Raw genomic sequence first — 13,879 nt, forward strand, 5'->3', positions numbered from 1 at the left:
CGCAGTCAAAGTCGAACGCGTTTGCAAGCTCTTTACGGAGATATCCGAGTGTGGGCCCCGAGCCATCCTCCGAGGTATTCGAGCGACTCATCAGTTACACAAAGCCTTCCGACTGTAAGATAAATTTTATTATCTAGTTAAGTACTAATACTTCAGTTTTTTTGAAGCTTAGTCTTCTAAGAAAATCTGAAATTCGATATCGAATCATTTTTGATTATACCGCGAGGTATTTATAATTTTGTCTACAACACAACATGGCTCGCCACTTGTGAGTACTAAGGTACTAGTAGGCCTGCTGCCATGGAAACGATTCTTGCAGTAGGAACCCACTGTAATCTTAACTTTGAATTCACTGCTGTCCGGTTGTTAACCAACGTTCTCGATGACGTAAAGCAGGAGGTTGTCAATATCTCTGGAATTTTTATATTGAGAGAGAGCAAACTAACGTAACAGGCTCTTGAACGAACTTAAGTTTATCCAAACCAGTATAATTCGTTATTAATTTCAGCTTCACGAATAAACAGTCCAAATGATTGTCTGACATGCTACCAAGTAACACCAACCACCAGATATCCTAGATTCAAACATTTTGAACACAAAACAAGACATTACGATACTTCGCCGACACGCTACGATGGTCTGCTGCCTCATGAATACGAGAACTTGTGTAAATATCATGAACACATTAATGATATGTATTACGGAACTTCTAGAGGCATCGATAGTAAAAGTCCATATCATGTAAGTAATATGCACTTATTTCATCTAGCAATAAAAGTATCAAAAATGCATCCTTTATCATGTACTGGGTCAAAACTAGACATTTAAGAAATATATAATAGACTAGACATAGGGATCAACATTTTACCGCTAACTTCTTTGAAAAGTGGTGGAACTAACGTAGCACAAGGACATCCTTGTATGGACATTATAAAACATTTTATAAAATTATAGCTCCATCTTTTGTTAAATGTATTAACATGCGGGTTTTGAGGACCTATCAATAGATAGCGTTAGTGGGGTATGTGAAAAATGTCGTAAGTATTGGGGCAAATATGCTTCCTCTATATATTTTTTCAAACTCTACGCTCAAAGTCAAGCAATAGGATTGTCATTTGTTTTATTATATCTGTTGTTAAACGTAGCAGGTAGGTAATTGTCTTTCCGGAATAATTAATAATATCCCAGAGCTTTAGCAATAACGTTCCACATTTTAACACATTAACTGCAACACAAATTCATTCAACTGGAGTGGACGCGATCGTTCTGTTGGTATCTATTTTGCAGACAACACAAAATATAGTAAATTTTTATTTGTCTCTATTATAATCGTGTAAACCTATAATTAGGACAAATTATCTGCATGTTACTTATTGTATTGTGTAAAAATGTCTGTGTTATAATTTTGTCCTGTTGGTTTATCTTAATAAATAAATAAATAAATAAAAAATAATCGTATAATCGTTTCGTAACTATGAGAAATTAAAATTAGAGTAGACGTCGGTTCGATTTTGAACGATCCGCAAAACAAGATAACGCCTGTCACCCAGAGAGATAGGCAGATAATATGGAGCTTTTGGCGTGGGGACCTCTGTCGCTTCTTTTCGGGCTCGTTTTCGGGTGCTCTTGTTAGTCTTGATACGCAGTGGAAGTGTTAACTGCCTCAAAGTCCATAATAATTGCAGTTTCACTGCTGTTGTGGATGTTGCGAGGATGATTTTTAAACAGAACATTTAGAAAATGAACCCTATCTGTAGCTAGGGGTCAAGAATACTGGTAAGCAAGTTTGTTGCTTATATGAAGATAGTTGTAGTAATCATTAAACGGCATTAATAAATTTATTTGCAGAGAATGAATTCACACACGAGGATGCATGGTAGCAAAGTTGGTAAAACTAATTACATTATTTATCAGTAAAAAGTAGTTAAAACAACCCTTACTAGCCCCTTACAATCCCCAACTTCGACTAGGTGATAAAAAAACATCCTATAAATTCTCCCTTTTCTGTCATACCCCTTCCCTATGATGGTCCATCCATTACCCAAATAACAAAGGCAGTAATGAAGCGTCAATAGTCTAAAGGTTATGGGTACAGGCTACCGATCTTGAGGTCGAGAATATCCATTCGACTATTGTCGTGAACCATGTCCTAACACAAGCCTACAGCTTAGTTGGAATGTTTAAAGGAAATATTAGTAAATAAACAAAATCTACTAATATATACATACAAAAAAAGCAAGGTTCATTGTCTATATTACTCAATAATAATGTTACTTCCTTCAGTTTCGGAGCCTATTTACTGAAGCACCCCTTGAATTTACGATTCCCATGTTTCATGTTAATATAAAAAAACTACAATAAAATACCTTAAATTCCAGATGCGGCCTCTGTTGTTGCCACACTTAATGAATCGTCGTATATAGAGGTGAGTTTTATTAAAAAAATAGTCAAGATATAATAAACAATTTTCTGAAAGTACGATTTGGAAGGGATTGAATTAAGATATGAAAGTTGAAAGCGATATTGAGAAATATGACATGAGAGCAATGAATGAAGTAAAAATATTGAAACGAACAAACACATTTTACCTCATATGTCACCTTTTACAGCTACCTTCGTCAAAGCTGGATAGTGAAGAAAATTTAGCAAAAGGCAAAAGCAGTAACGTAACTCTCGAACCCATACATATCCGTCCAAATTCATTGAGAGACAATAAATCCATGCAAACCTTCAATAGTTTGATAGAATTGAGACCGAAGAAAAAAACAAAGGCGCACCGAAAACCAAAAAAGACAAAAATCCCAATTCCATCAACCAGTAAACGTAAAACTTCAACACAAAAGACTAGGGACGATGAAGCTAACGCAAGTGGACATAAAAGATTAAAAACCGAATTATTAGATCTTATCAAAGAATTAAATACCTCAGAAGATGACAAAATCGAAGAGAAACTAAGAGAGGTTTTATGTAAAATATTAAATTGCATATTAAAGCATAGAAAACAGAGCAATTCGAAGGACACTTTAATACATGATTTGATAAAACAATGTGATGTTGACTCATTAGATGTTGATTCAGAATCTTTTGATTTTAAAAAAGAAACACTTGATCTTGTTTGGCAAAAATATTCAAATGAAGCTGTAAAAATACAGCGAGTAATCAAAGACGATATGTTGCCGATACTCAAATATCATTTATTTAAAGAGCATGAAAATGAAGTGGTCAATTTTATATTATCAAAAATAATCAAAGATATAGTTGGGGTTGTATCAAAAATTGAATACAAATATTTGGAAGATTCTAGAAATAGTCTTCAAAATTTACGTCAATTAGGAAAACAGAGAGTGATCGATATTAAGAAATCACAACACGCGTGCCAGAAAACCCAAGATCAAAGTAAGAAATGTCGTCGATATCCCATTGCTATAAGAAACTTGGGTAAAACTAAAACTGTCGACAATTTATGTAAAAACATTAACAATCAATCTAATGAATCCATTGATATAGAACTCCAAAGTATAGTAAATATTTACCAAGTTTTGAAAAAAATACAATCATCTTCAGAATTCCAAGCCAATTATGTAACAAGTATGCTTTTAAACAGATTTTGTACAACAAAAGCTTATGACAATGAGTTGAAAATTTTTCATCGAAAGTCCCGACCTTGTTTGTCGCCAGTCAAATGTATATCTGATACATATATTATGATCCATGATTCCTCTCGAAATAAAGCTATACTTACTAAGAAAAAAATGGACAAGATGAATTTGCGGGATGGTACAAAATTATTAACGAGTATTAAAAATAAACAAACAGTGGAAACAAATGTAGAACAAATCGAAAAGAAGAATGAATTAGAAAACTTACCTGATGTTGAGAAACCTCAAACTTCAAGACAAGATGCAGTTCAAGAAAAGGATAATTCATCACCTCCACCACCTCCATCACCTCCATCACCTCCATCACCTCCATTACCGATTGAAGAACCGAAAAAAGAAAATAAAACGAAAGAGGAAAGTTTAACACAAAACATTGGAACCATTCCTGAGCAAATCGAGAGTCAAATTAGGCAGTGGTTTATGAAATTTGGAATTTATACAATAAAAGATAACGTCTGCTACGATAATGTTTTAAAAAATCTGACAGAAGATATAACTACACAACTGACGCTACTAAATCAACAATCAACTGACACAACCAGAGAATCTGTTGCTGATTATCTTAAATGCGTTATTTGTAAGCATTTATTCCTTCCGATGACGGGAAGAAACTTTGAATTGGCTCATAAGTTATCAGAATTAACAAAAGATGTGCTAAATATTTTCCATTTGAATACATCAGCGAATTGTCAAACAAAAATTTACCACGAACAGTCGCCAACTGCTTATACTCCTCAAGTAAATGAATGTAACACACCCAAACCACCTGCTTTACTACCAGGATCACATTATAAAGCAGATAAAAGCGTAATGAATGATATTTACTCGGAATTAATGTTTTGTGACGAAAATATACTTAAAATACTTCCCAGAGATTTGTTGAAACATGAGGCTGAATGTTGCTGTGGGAAAAATTGCAAAAGCGGAGAATGTCCGAATCGATGGAATAATCTAAACAAAGAACATGGTAATAAAGCTGGTGATATTAAAATAGTACTTACAACAACAAAGGCAAATAATCCGGATAATACTACAACCACTACAAATGCTGCAAATGATAGCAAAAAAGGTATGCAACATTATTCATTACTTTAATTAAAATACAATTGTTAAACTTACTACATCTTACTCCTATTAGATCTAATCATAATATATTTTAAAAATATTCTAACCAAAAACTCTTCTTCTAAAGTGGTAATCAACAATTGATTAATATAATATTTCAGAGCCGAATTCTTCCCTTCAGTCAAATCAAAAGAATGTCAAAGACATCCCAGAAAATGCAACAAGACAACAACTACATGAGTATTGTGTGGAGACATTTCGCAATTACTGTAAAGAGCTACCTATTCTAGCGACTAATCCTGATTTAACAGAATTGGCCAGAGAAGGAGTACTACACAACATATTAAAACTTTTCTATATGCTGATAGAAGACTCTCATGTTGAAAACGATTATACGTACTTCGAGTTCACATTCGAGGATGAAATCGATGGACTCTTAGATATTCTCCCTCAAACAGAAGATATGAAGAAAATAAGACAAGGATGGAAAACAAAAATAGTGATGGAGGCAACTAAAATACTTAAGTTCATGCACAAAACAAAAGACGATTCAGAATTCAAGCAAAAACTTAATCAAGTATCAGACAGACGCAAGTTAATGGTAGAGCAAAGATTGGATGATGAATATTCTCAACAATTGAGTGCTTTAAGAATGGCTGAGAAATATATGGCTGCAACAAACTATCGGGAACAAAGTCCTCTAAAAATGAAAGTTTACTTGCAACGATTAATGAATCGCACAAACCAGATATACGAATGTGTAAAAAGAAAAGAAAGAAAACCGTTTCTGGAGCTGCCAATCGAAAGTATAAATGAAATAGTATTTAAAGAACTTCAAGGTGTGCCTATTCCAAATAATGATATTGAAAAACAAGAAATTAATTTAGTTGAAATAAACAACGAGATAGAAGCCTGGTTTAATGAATTACCTGTAGCTCCAACTGAAGGCATGAACGTCAATAGAAGAAGGATATTAAAACAGGCATTAGCAAACAAAATTCATGGCATGGATGTGAATTTGAGTTTAGACAGTCCCGGGGCTGAAAGAGAAATGAAACACGAAATAAGTGTGTTTTTATCTGACAAAGCGGTTGGACTTGAAAAGGACCAAGATTTAAATATCAATTATATGGTTGAAGATCTTGCTAGAAGAATAAAAGGTAGACGAGAAAGAGAAAATTCCTTAACCTATGAGTCATTTAAAAAACACGTTCCATTAAATTCAAGTGTACAGAAAATTGACAATTCAATCAATGGCTCTTCGCAAGTTAAGGATTTTGATAGAATGCCGTACGGTAATCAAAATGTTAGATTGTCAAAAAATGGTGAAAGAGTTCGTTTTGAAGATCAAATTCCATATGAAGATAAAATAGTGAAATTGCAGCCAACAAGAAGGTCAATAGATAAAGGTATATTAGGCACCAGTCAAACGCCGGGACCCAGCAGTGACGAAGCCTATTTAACCCTATCCTCACGTCCTAGAAATTCTAATTCTCAACAAATATCACAACGTTATCCAAACACTAGCCAAAGAAGAAAAATATTTGCACCCGAAGAATTAAATGAAATTAGTAAATTTTTTGAAGGAAGCCCTAATAGTACTAAAGTTAGTCGTTATAGGAACCCTTCAGTTGACCAACAAAGATATGATTATTATTCCTTACGCGATCCTTCACAGCGCAATTCTAATAACTTTTTTTATGACCCTAGATCTAAATCACAATATGGCTCTTCCAATGGTGCCATATCCGCAATACAAGCAGCACCACCTTACGGAAAACCTATAAATTATAATAGTGCCCGTTATGACAGAGATGACTATGATATGGAATATGAAAGAGAAAGAGATCTAAGCAGACTTCGTTGTAAATGTGGCGAAGCTCCCATGCGTCGAAGAAGACGACGTTCATGTAATTGTGAAGATTTTTACCCGATGCCTTCGTGTTGTTTTTTACACAATGATTTTTAAGTGTTTCTTTTTACACAAACTTTTCAAAATGTTTGTAATGTGATTGTTATTAATAAAAAGTTGTTTGTTCAAAATGAAAATGCTAGTTTTGTTTATGGTGTCTTTTAAGGTAGTCCCATGATAATAGAATACGATACGGGATCTACAAATCTACAGTGAGTAAAAAAGACTGTTCGAATTCGCACTGGTAGCTACTTTTTGGTTTACAACGCCATCTTTTAGTAACTCCAGGAACGTTTTAAGAAAATATGTTTCGAGAGAAGCGAGGCGAGTTTAAATGGACCGAAAAATATTATTATTACACACATAATTCAACATCATTAAAATGGTTTTAATATAAGAGATTTTGCTTCATAATGTTTTTGAATAATCTAAAACATTTTATCCTTTATTTGAAATAGAAACAGTAACTTCGATATAAATTCGTTTGACGTTGCAACATTTTAAAAAAGTTACGGTCTTGACGCCATGACAGGTCACGTGATGTAAATTTATGTTGGGCATGCGCGACATTGCCGAATATTTTTCGAGTGATTTTGAAACGGTGAGATTTTCTGTGTAAAGAGTGTAACTTATTGCATATAACAATTATTTTTCCTATTTCCATACAACAAACGTGAAAATTGATAGTGCCTGTGCTTGTTGATTCGTGTAAGGAAGTGTTTTACTTGCAAAGGTCAAATCTCTAGATGGAAATGTCTCCGGAACGTATTTTTACATCGGATTACAAAGGCCGTGCCTACTTTCGTATGTGATCGAGAAGCGAGTTTCCTGATAAAACAAAGTTAGTGTTTTACTTATTTTCGATTGTACAATTCGTAACAACAGCGTCCGATTCGCGAACTTTGTGAGACTTGACAGATCAGCTTTGTTACTTAGAACATTCGATGATTTAAAAATACTCAGTTATTTTCCAATTTCCTGTTGAAATCAAACAGTTATGCTAATAAACGATAGGGTAACAATGTTACATCCTTTTGAAACTCGGTAGGAAATAGTTTATTGTGTGGCACTTTAATATTTAGTGAGTAACCTCAATTGTTCGGATATGAGATGACATCATGTTCCATACACATATGTCGCTATAAAAGTTATAAACATTGTATACGCAATCAGGATTTACTTGCGATTATACATATCGGTGTCGATAAACATGGATTTCTACTTTAAATATGCGATAATTAAATACCAGGTAGTATAGAAATGCCGTTGAAGCAAATGAAAACGAGAAATTCTCTTTTCGAAATACTTATAAATAACATCCATTACATAAAAAATAACACTGTACAAAAGTAAAAAAAGCAACTTAAATTACCAAAAGTAATTTATTACCATCTCTTTATCCAAAATAGCTTAGAAAAAACCGTCTAGTAATACACTAGAAATTTCCAGAAAAAAAATGTTTTGTTTACAAGAGTAAACATTGTCTTACTTTCAATTAAGTCAAATGTACTATACATATTATCATTTGCTAGATAGTAAAATTCATATACTTATTTAAGAATAAAATAATAAAAAACAAACATCTGCTCACAATATGTCCCCACCGAGGGGCTCTTAGCATACCCTAACATAATAAGTCATAATCAAGAAATAAACATTTTTTACATAAACTTTGCTCTAAAAGGCAAAACTTTACATATCAATGTGCATTTATTCTACAGAAATACAGTCATAGATATGCTATCAAATTAACTTGCATAAATATAGAACATAGTCTGAAAGAACACATAGGCTACTTTTGTTTATTTTTAATCTACACAGATGGAGTCACGGGCAAAAGCTAGTATCTACTATAAACAATGTGAATAAAATCAATAGGTGTGTTGTGTGGGAGTTGTTAAACCATATATGAGCATATAAACATGAGTTTCATTTATAATTGTTTCATATATGAAGAGGGTTTCCTTAAACCATATTAGGATGTATGTGGGTTTTGTTCTGTCTCACAAACTAAATGATGTCTTTGTCTATTGCTAACAGTTATATTTATAATCAAAAATTTTGATGAATATTTGTCTAAACAGACAATCATAAACTGGCTTTTGTCTGTGGCTTTATTGCGCAGATAATGGTGAAAAGTATCTCATATGTTAAGAGACTATCTTATTTCTTACTAATATTATAAATGAGAAAGTTTAGATGGATGGATGTTTGTTTGAGTTTGTAGCCTTAACGGCTGAACAGATCTGGTTGATATTTGGTATAGATATAGAGGATAGTTTGGAAGAATACATAGGCTAATTACATTTGTTTTTTTTATTTTGATGTGGACGATAGCAGGTGTTCTATAAACAAATACAAATTTGCAAGCAAAAGCTAGTGTTCTATAAACAAATTTCAATAAATGTGTCAAATAGAAAGGGTATTAAGTAAATATGTAACTCAATTATCCTATGGTCTACAAATTTCTAGAACATAGGTAGCCTATATGTTCTTACAGAAAGTACTACATCTATAACAAACATCTACTAATATTATAAATGCGAAAGTTTAGATGGATGGATGGAAGTTTGTTAGCGTTTGTAGCCTAAACGGCTGAACGGATCTCCATGAAATTTGACACAGGTTTAGAGCATAGTCTGGAAGAACACATAGGCTACTTTTTATCCCGGGATAAGTTACGGTTCCAGTGGGATTCATTTAGTTTTTTAATGTTTACTCGATCAATCTGCAACGGTTCAACATATCTTATTGAAATTTGGCACAGATGTAAAACAAAGTCTGGGGTATACATGGGATAAGCTTCATCCCCGAGGTGTCCGGTTCCCGAGGGATACTTAGCTTTTTGTTATTTATATAGTTCATAGGTTTTCTAATAACACGCGGACGAAGTCTTGGGCAACAGCTCGTTTATAATATTAGTTTGTAATATCTAGAAGTATTTGTAACCTATTTAAACCTTGATATAAAGTTATAAGTTTTATTAAAAATATTTTATTGTATCAAGCAATTCTAAAGAAAATATTTCCCTTGTTACACTTGCTTGGTAGTCTATTGAAATAATGTAATTTGTTCATGATATGAGTAACAGTAGACAATGCAAGTTCATTCATTATTTATATAAATTGTGGATTTATATGCCTTGGGATATGACAATGTTCAAATGTCACTATTTCATTGTCATGATATAATAATATTATTAACTTATTCTTATATAAATGTAGAATAGATAGAAATATACCATTGTAAGGAAGATTGTCTTAAAAATTGTGACTAAAATTAATCTCGGTGAATCTAGTTATGGTTAGATAGATTGGAAATATAGCTAGAATGTTACTTTGGGTGGGGACGGGGGTGACATGCTTAAACAATATGTGATACAAATCATACTAATAAATGGAAAAGTTTTATATTTGGATATTTGTTACTTATGACCAAATTGGCTTAATATAACTCAATAAAATTTGGCACAGATTTAGCATATAGTCTGGAAAACAGATTACTAAGTTTTTTATTATGTTTAGACAAAGATGTAGGCAAAAGCAAGTGATAATTAAAGGGTGTTTAGTATTGCAAGCTTATTTAAGTGGACACTTTGATACAACAGTTCCTCCTTATCCTACTCTCGTAGGGTATAACACTATCATACTTCATCTCAGTCATCACCCCCTTTTTGATCATGTTACCTTTCATACGATCCATCCACCTCTTTCTAGGTCTACCTCTACCGGTGTACCCTTCCACACTTACTAATATTCTCCTTGTCACATGTGATAAAACAATTACTATAAAATACCATTATTATGACCTATTGTTGTATGTATTTCTTAAGACAATGAAAGAGATATTATCTGTATACAAGTCCTACATCCAAAAATCACATTTAGTGAACACTATCTTTGAACCCTTTAATGTTATTTATGTCGTGACTCAGGGCCAATAAAGATTTATTACCTAGGTCATTACTTAATGGATCTTTCCAAGTTGCTGATGTCATCCTCAGTCGTTTTATTTTTTATTTTACTATGTATGTAATTGTTTATATTGTAGAGTAGTGAAAAAAGATATGAAAAACCTTGTGATAAGCAATGTTTATTCTTCCAATGAAATGTTCAGTGTTAAAGAAATGTAATTAATCAAACTAATATTATAAATTATTTTAAGAGTGGTAGAGCCCCTTTGCTTAAGAGGATAGGATGGGAATAAAAAGTGAATTTGATGGTAGATGAGATGCATAGGAAAGGGAAATATTGCCTTTATGTGCGTCTCCTCCTCTACCTATGGGCAGTGGTCGCTTCGCCATTTCGGTTTCAGGTGGCTGCTTGCTTGTATGCCACCTTATAATAAAAAAATGCCAAAGTTCATATGGATAGATGTTTGTTAGAGTTTGTAGCATAAACTGCTGAACAGATCTTGATAAAATTTGGCACAGATGTTGAAATAGTCTGGAAGAATACATAGGCTACTTACTTTTGTTTTTTTAGTTCCACCCATATAGTCGCAGGGGTAAACCATATTATAATGTCTAATGAATTTAAAAGACTGTAATGCTATAATAGTTTGGAAATTAATATGAATCAAATGATTTCACACATCAAAATTAGCTTAGTATATGCTACAAGAGGTCACAATGCAAATAACACAAACTGCATTCATAAAATATGCAAATACATGCAATACATCCTGTGACAAGTCATAAATATTTATTAATAAACTTTTGCCCACGACGTCCGCGCGGAATTAAAAAAAAAACAATAGCCTATGCATTCTTCCAGACATTTGTACTAAATTTCGTCAAGATTCATGCATTCGTTTTAGAGATAACTTGGAACAAACATCTGTTAATTTTTATAATAAAACTTCTATATAATTAATTTTATCACATGAATACTGAAATGTCAGGGCTTGTTGAAAAGTTATTTAGTAATGAATGGCGTCAGTTTCATGTCGGTACGCTAAGTGTGACGCAAGTGAATAATAAAGTCCTCTGAATATGTACTCATTAGCAAGTACTGTAATTATCTAGCTACTGATTACTTGATGGCTCTGTTATGTTGAGTTACAAGTAAATGTTACATAGATACAATTCAGACTGAAGAGTCAAACTGTTCGGTTAAAACTATGTGTGTGTAGGGTTAACTTTAATTGAATTTTTAAATTCTTCAGTTAAAACTGAACATATGTAGTGGTCTTTAGAAGAAACTGCATTTTTTGTCTATGTAATTTTTAAGTAAATTGATCCCGTTTTAGGATGAGAAAGTTTAAGATGCTTCTTTTTATTATTAATTTCTGTGTTGCTTTGTCTTTGTAAGAAAATAGTCAAATATCATCATAGATTTTTAATATAGACATAAATACATATATAGAGATGAGTTTATTAAGACCAGTCATCTCTTGAACTTCCTTCCCCAATGCCTTCTACAGTATGATCTAATTTAAAATAATTTTGGTCCTATTGAGCAGGATATTAATAAAAAATTCTCGCTAAATAACAGACTACACTTGTAATCCGTTACTTGTGTGTAATTCTGTGTAGGTATTTAAATCCGGTACAAGCGTATGCAAGTTAAACGTCGAACCACTCACTAATCGGGCGCTATACAGTAAACTCATGCGGTTACTACGCCAATTGCACTTACATTACATTTGACTGTGTATTTGTTTGTATGTATTTTTAAATTACATACTACTTCATTTATAGTTAAATTTTCATAATAATCTGAATTGATGATTTATTCTAATCTACATGTGTGTGATAACCACATTAAACCCGTGAATTAACGAGAAAGCTATGTTTATGTATGCATAAACTTTTTGCCCGCGACTCCGCTCACATGTAATTAATAAAAAAGCAAGTAGCCTATGTGTTTTTCCAGACTATGCTCTACATTTATGCCAAATTTCATTGAGTTCAGCCGTTTAGGCTACAAACTCTAACAAACATCCATCTAAACTTTCGCATTTATAATAATAGTATGAAGTGTTCCCACTGCAAATAGCAGGACAAGTTTTAAAACAATCAACAGTATGAAACTGTTAGTAAAATATATGAAAATGTAATAGTTTATACAGATTTTTACTAAGCTTAGATATGGCTTGTAGTGAAAGTCCATCGAAATCCGTGTTTAGTTCTATGCGGCATGAATACACAATACTTACAACCGTTGGTTATATCAAATGCAAATTAAGACCTATTTACATTTAACATAAGTGCTATATTGTTATTTTATTTAACATTCCACTAAATGCCCACTAAAGGCCTGAGTCTACCAAAACGACTAGTAAGGGGTGACTATGCCTTAGTCGACGCTGGCCCAGTGTGGGTTGACTACGCACATATCTTTGAATTTCTTCGCTGATATGTGCAGGCATTAAATTGTCCTTCAATGTTAGAATGTCAATTACTTATGAAATAAGGAAGTCACATTGGTACATGGTAGGATTGGAACTTTGACCTGTAGATTACGAGTCAAGTGCTTACACTCCTGAGACACCTACGCTCTTTTTTTGCTGCGTCTTGTCTCGATGCCAATTCAGTTGTCAACGTCCAAAGTCATATCTATTGTTCCACTCCGAGCACTCTCAATGGAACAATTGATGTGATTGGAGTATGTTTATTATATCAAGCTGTGTGGAAAATGCATACATTGTTGCACATTGAAAACAATCAAGGAATTCAATTTATATTGCAACTAGCTTTCGCCCGCGACTCAATCCACGTTAAATTAAAAAAAATGCAAAAGTGAGTTGCCTACATATTCTTCCGTCTATCGTCTACGTCTATGCCAAATTTCATCGAGATCCGTCCAGCCGTTTAGGAAACAAACTCTAACAAACTTCTATCCATCCACCTAAACTTTCGCATTTATAATATTAGTATGATAGTTGACCTTGACAAAGGCCTTGATAATTTTCAATAGTATAGAGTAAAGAGGTTCTCAAGAAAGTCCTTTTGTGCTATTTCAAAGAACAAAAGCAAAACCTTCATTTCTATAAAACATTGTTACTTAGTTTTGAAAATAATACACATTTGTATGCTTTAACATGTTATAAAGACTAATTAATCATACGGTCTTATCAGTTATATGGTTAGAGACCGGAAATTCCCGGCATCCGACACGTAAATAGTTCGATTTTGCTAGGATTTTAGTTCGTCTACGCAATATTAAGATCAAACAGTTAAGTATAATATGCCCGTCTATGTCAGCTCCCGTTCAGTGAATTTCCAGTCGAAATCGGCCCA

At 33.0% G+C, this 13,879-nt stretch overlaps 2 protein-coding genes across 4 annotated transcripts in view; both read left to right on the forward strand.

Annotated features, from left to right (window-relative positions):
- The first annotated feature begins 6 nt into the window (after positions 1-6).
- Positions 7-6,773, forward strand: LOC106101412. Of its 3 annotated transcripts, XM_013280646.1 has the most exons (6): positions 7-114; positions 509-741; positions 1,686-1,776; positions 2,379-2,425; positions 2,610-4,728; positions 4,886-6,773. In XM_013280646.1, the coding sequence occupies exons 5-6, from the start codon at positions 2,721-2,723 to the stop codon at positions 6,691-6,693; spliced, it is 3,816 nt and encodes a 1,271-aa protein (XP_013136100.1). In that variant the 5' UTR covers positions 7-114; positions 509-741; positions 1,686-1,776; positions 2,379-2,425; positions 2,610-2,720; the 3' UTR covers positions 6,694-6,773. The 3 variants fall into 3 exon arrangements, with proteins under 3 accessions (XP_013136100.1, XP_013136098.1, XP_013136101.1); XM_013280644.1 differs by lacking the exons at positions 7-114; positions 509-741; positions 1,686-1,776 and adding an exon at positions 1,828-1,888; XM_013280647.1 differs by lacking the exons at positions 7-114; positions 509-741; positions 1,686-1,776 and adding an exon at positions 1,828-1,884.
- A 470-nt stretch (positions 6,774-7,243) lies between these two features.
- Positions 7,244-13,879, forward strand: part of LOC106101279 (CLIP-associating protein-like) — a 13,362-nt gene continuing 6,726 nt past the window's right edge. Inside the window, exon 1 of the mRNA XM_013280445.1 lies at positions 7,244-7,344. The gene's annotated coding sequence lies outside the window, so the exon portion shown is untranslated. The remainder of the gene's footprint in view (positions 7,345-13,879) is intronic.

The sequence above is a fragment of the Papilio polytes genome, unplaced genomic scaffold, assembly GCF_000836215.1.
Source record: "Papilio polytes unplaced genomic scaffold, Ppol_1.0 DF823991.1, whole genome shotgun sequence".
In the NCBI taxonomy this organism is placed as follows: Eukaryota; Metazoa; Arthropoda; class Insecta; order Lepidoptera; family Papilionidae; genus Papilio; species Papilio polytes.

Coding starts and splice junctions, on each gene's coding strand:
- LOC106101412 (XM_013280644.1), top strand. CDS start 1,852: ATGAATTCACACACGAGGATGCATGGTAGCAAAGTTG. Junction 1,889..2,378: donor GATGCATGGTAGCAAAGTTG/GTAAAACTAATT, acceptor CTTAAATTCCAG/ATGCGGCCTCTGTTGTTGCC. Junction 4,729..4,885: donor TGCAAATGATAGCAAAAAAG/GTATGCAACATT, acceptor ATAATATTTCAG/AGCCGAATTCTTCCCTTCAG.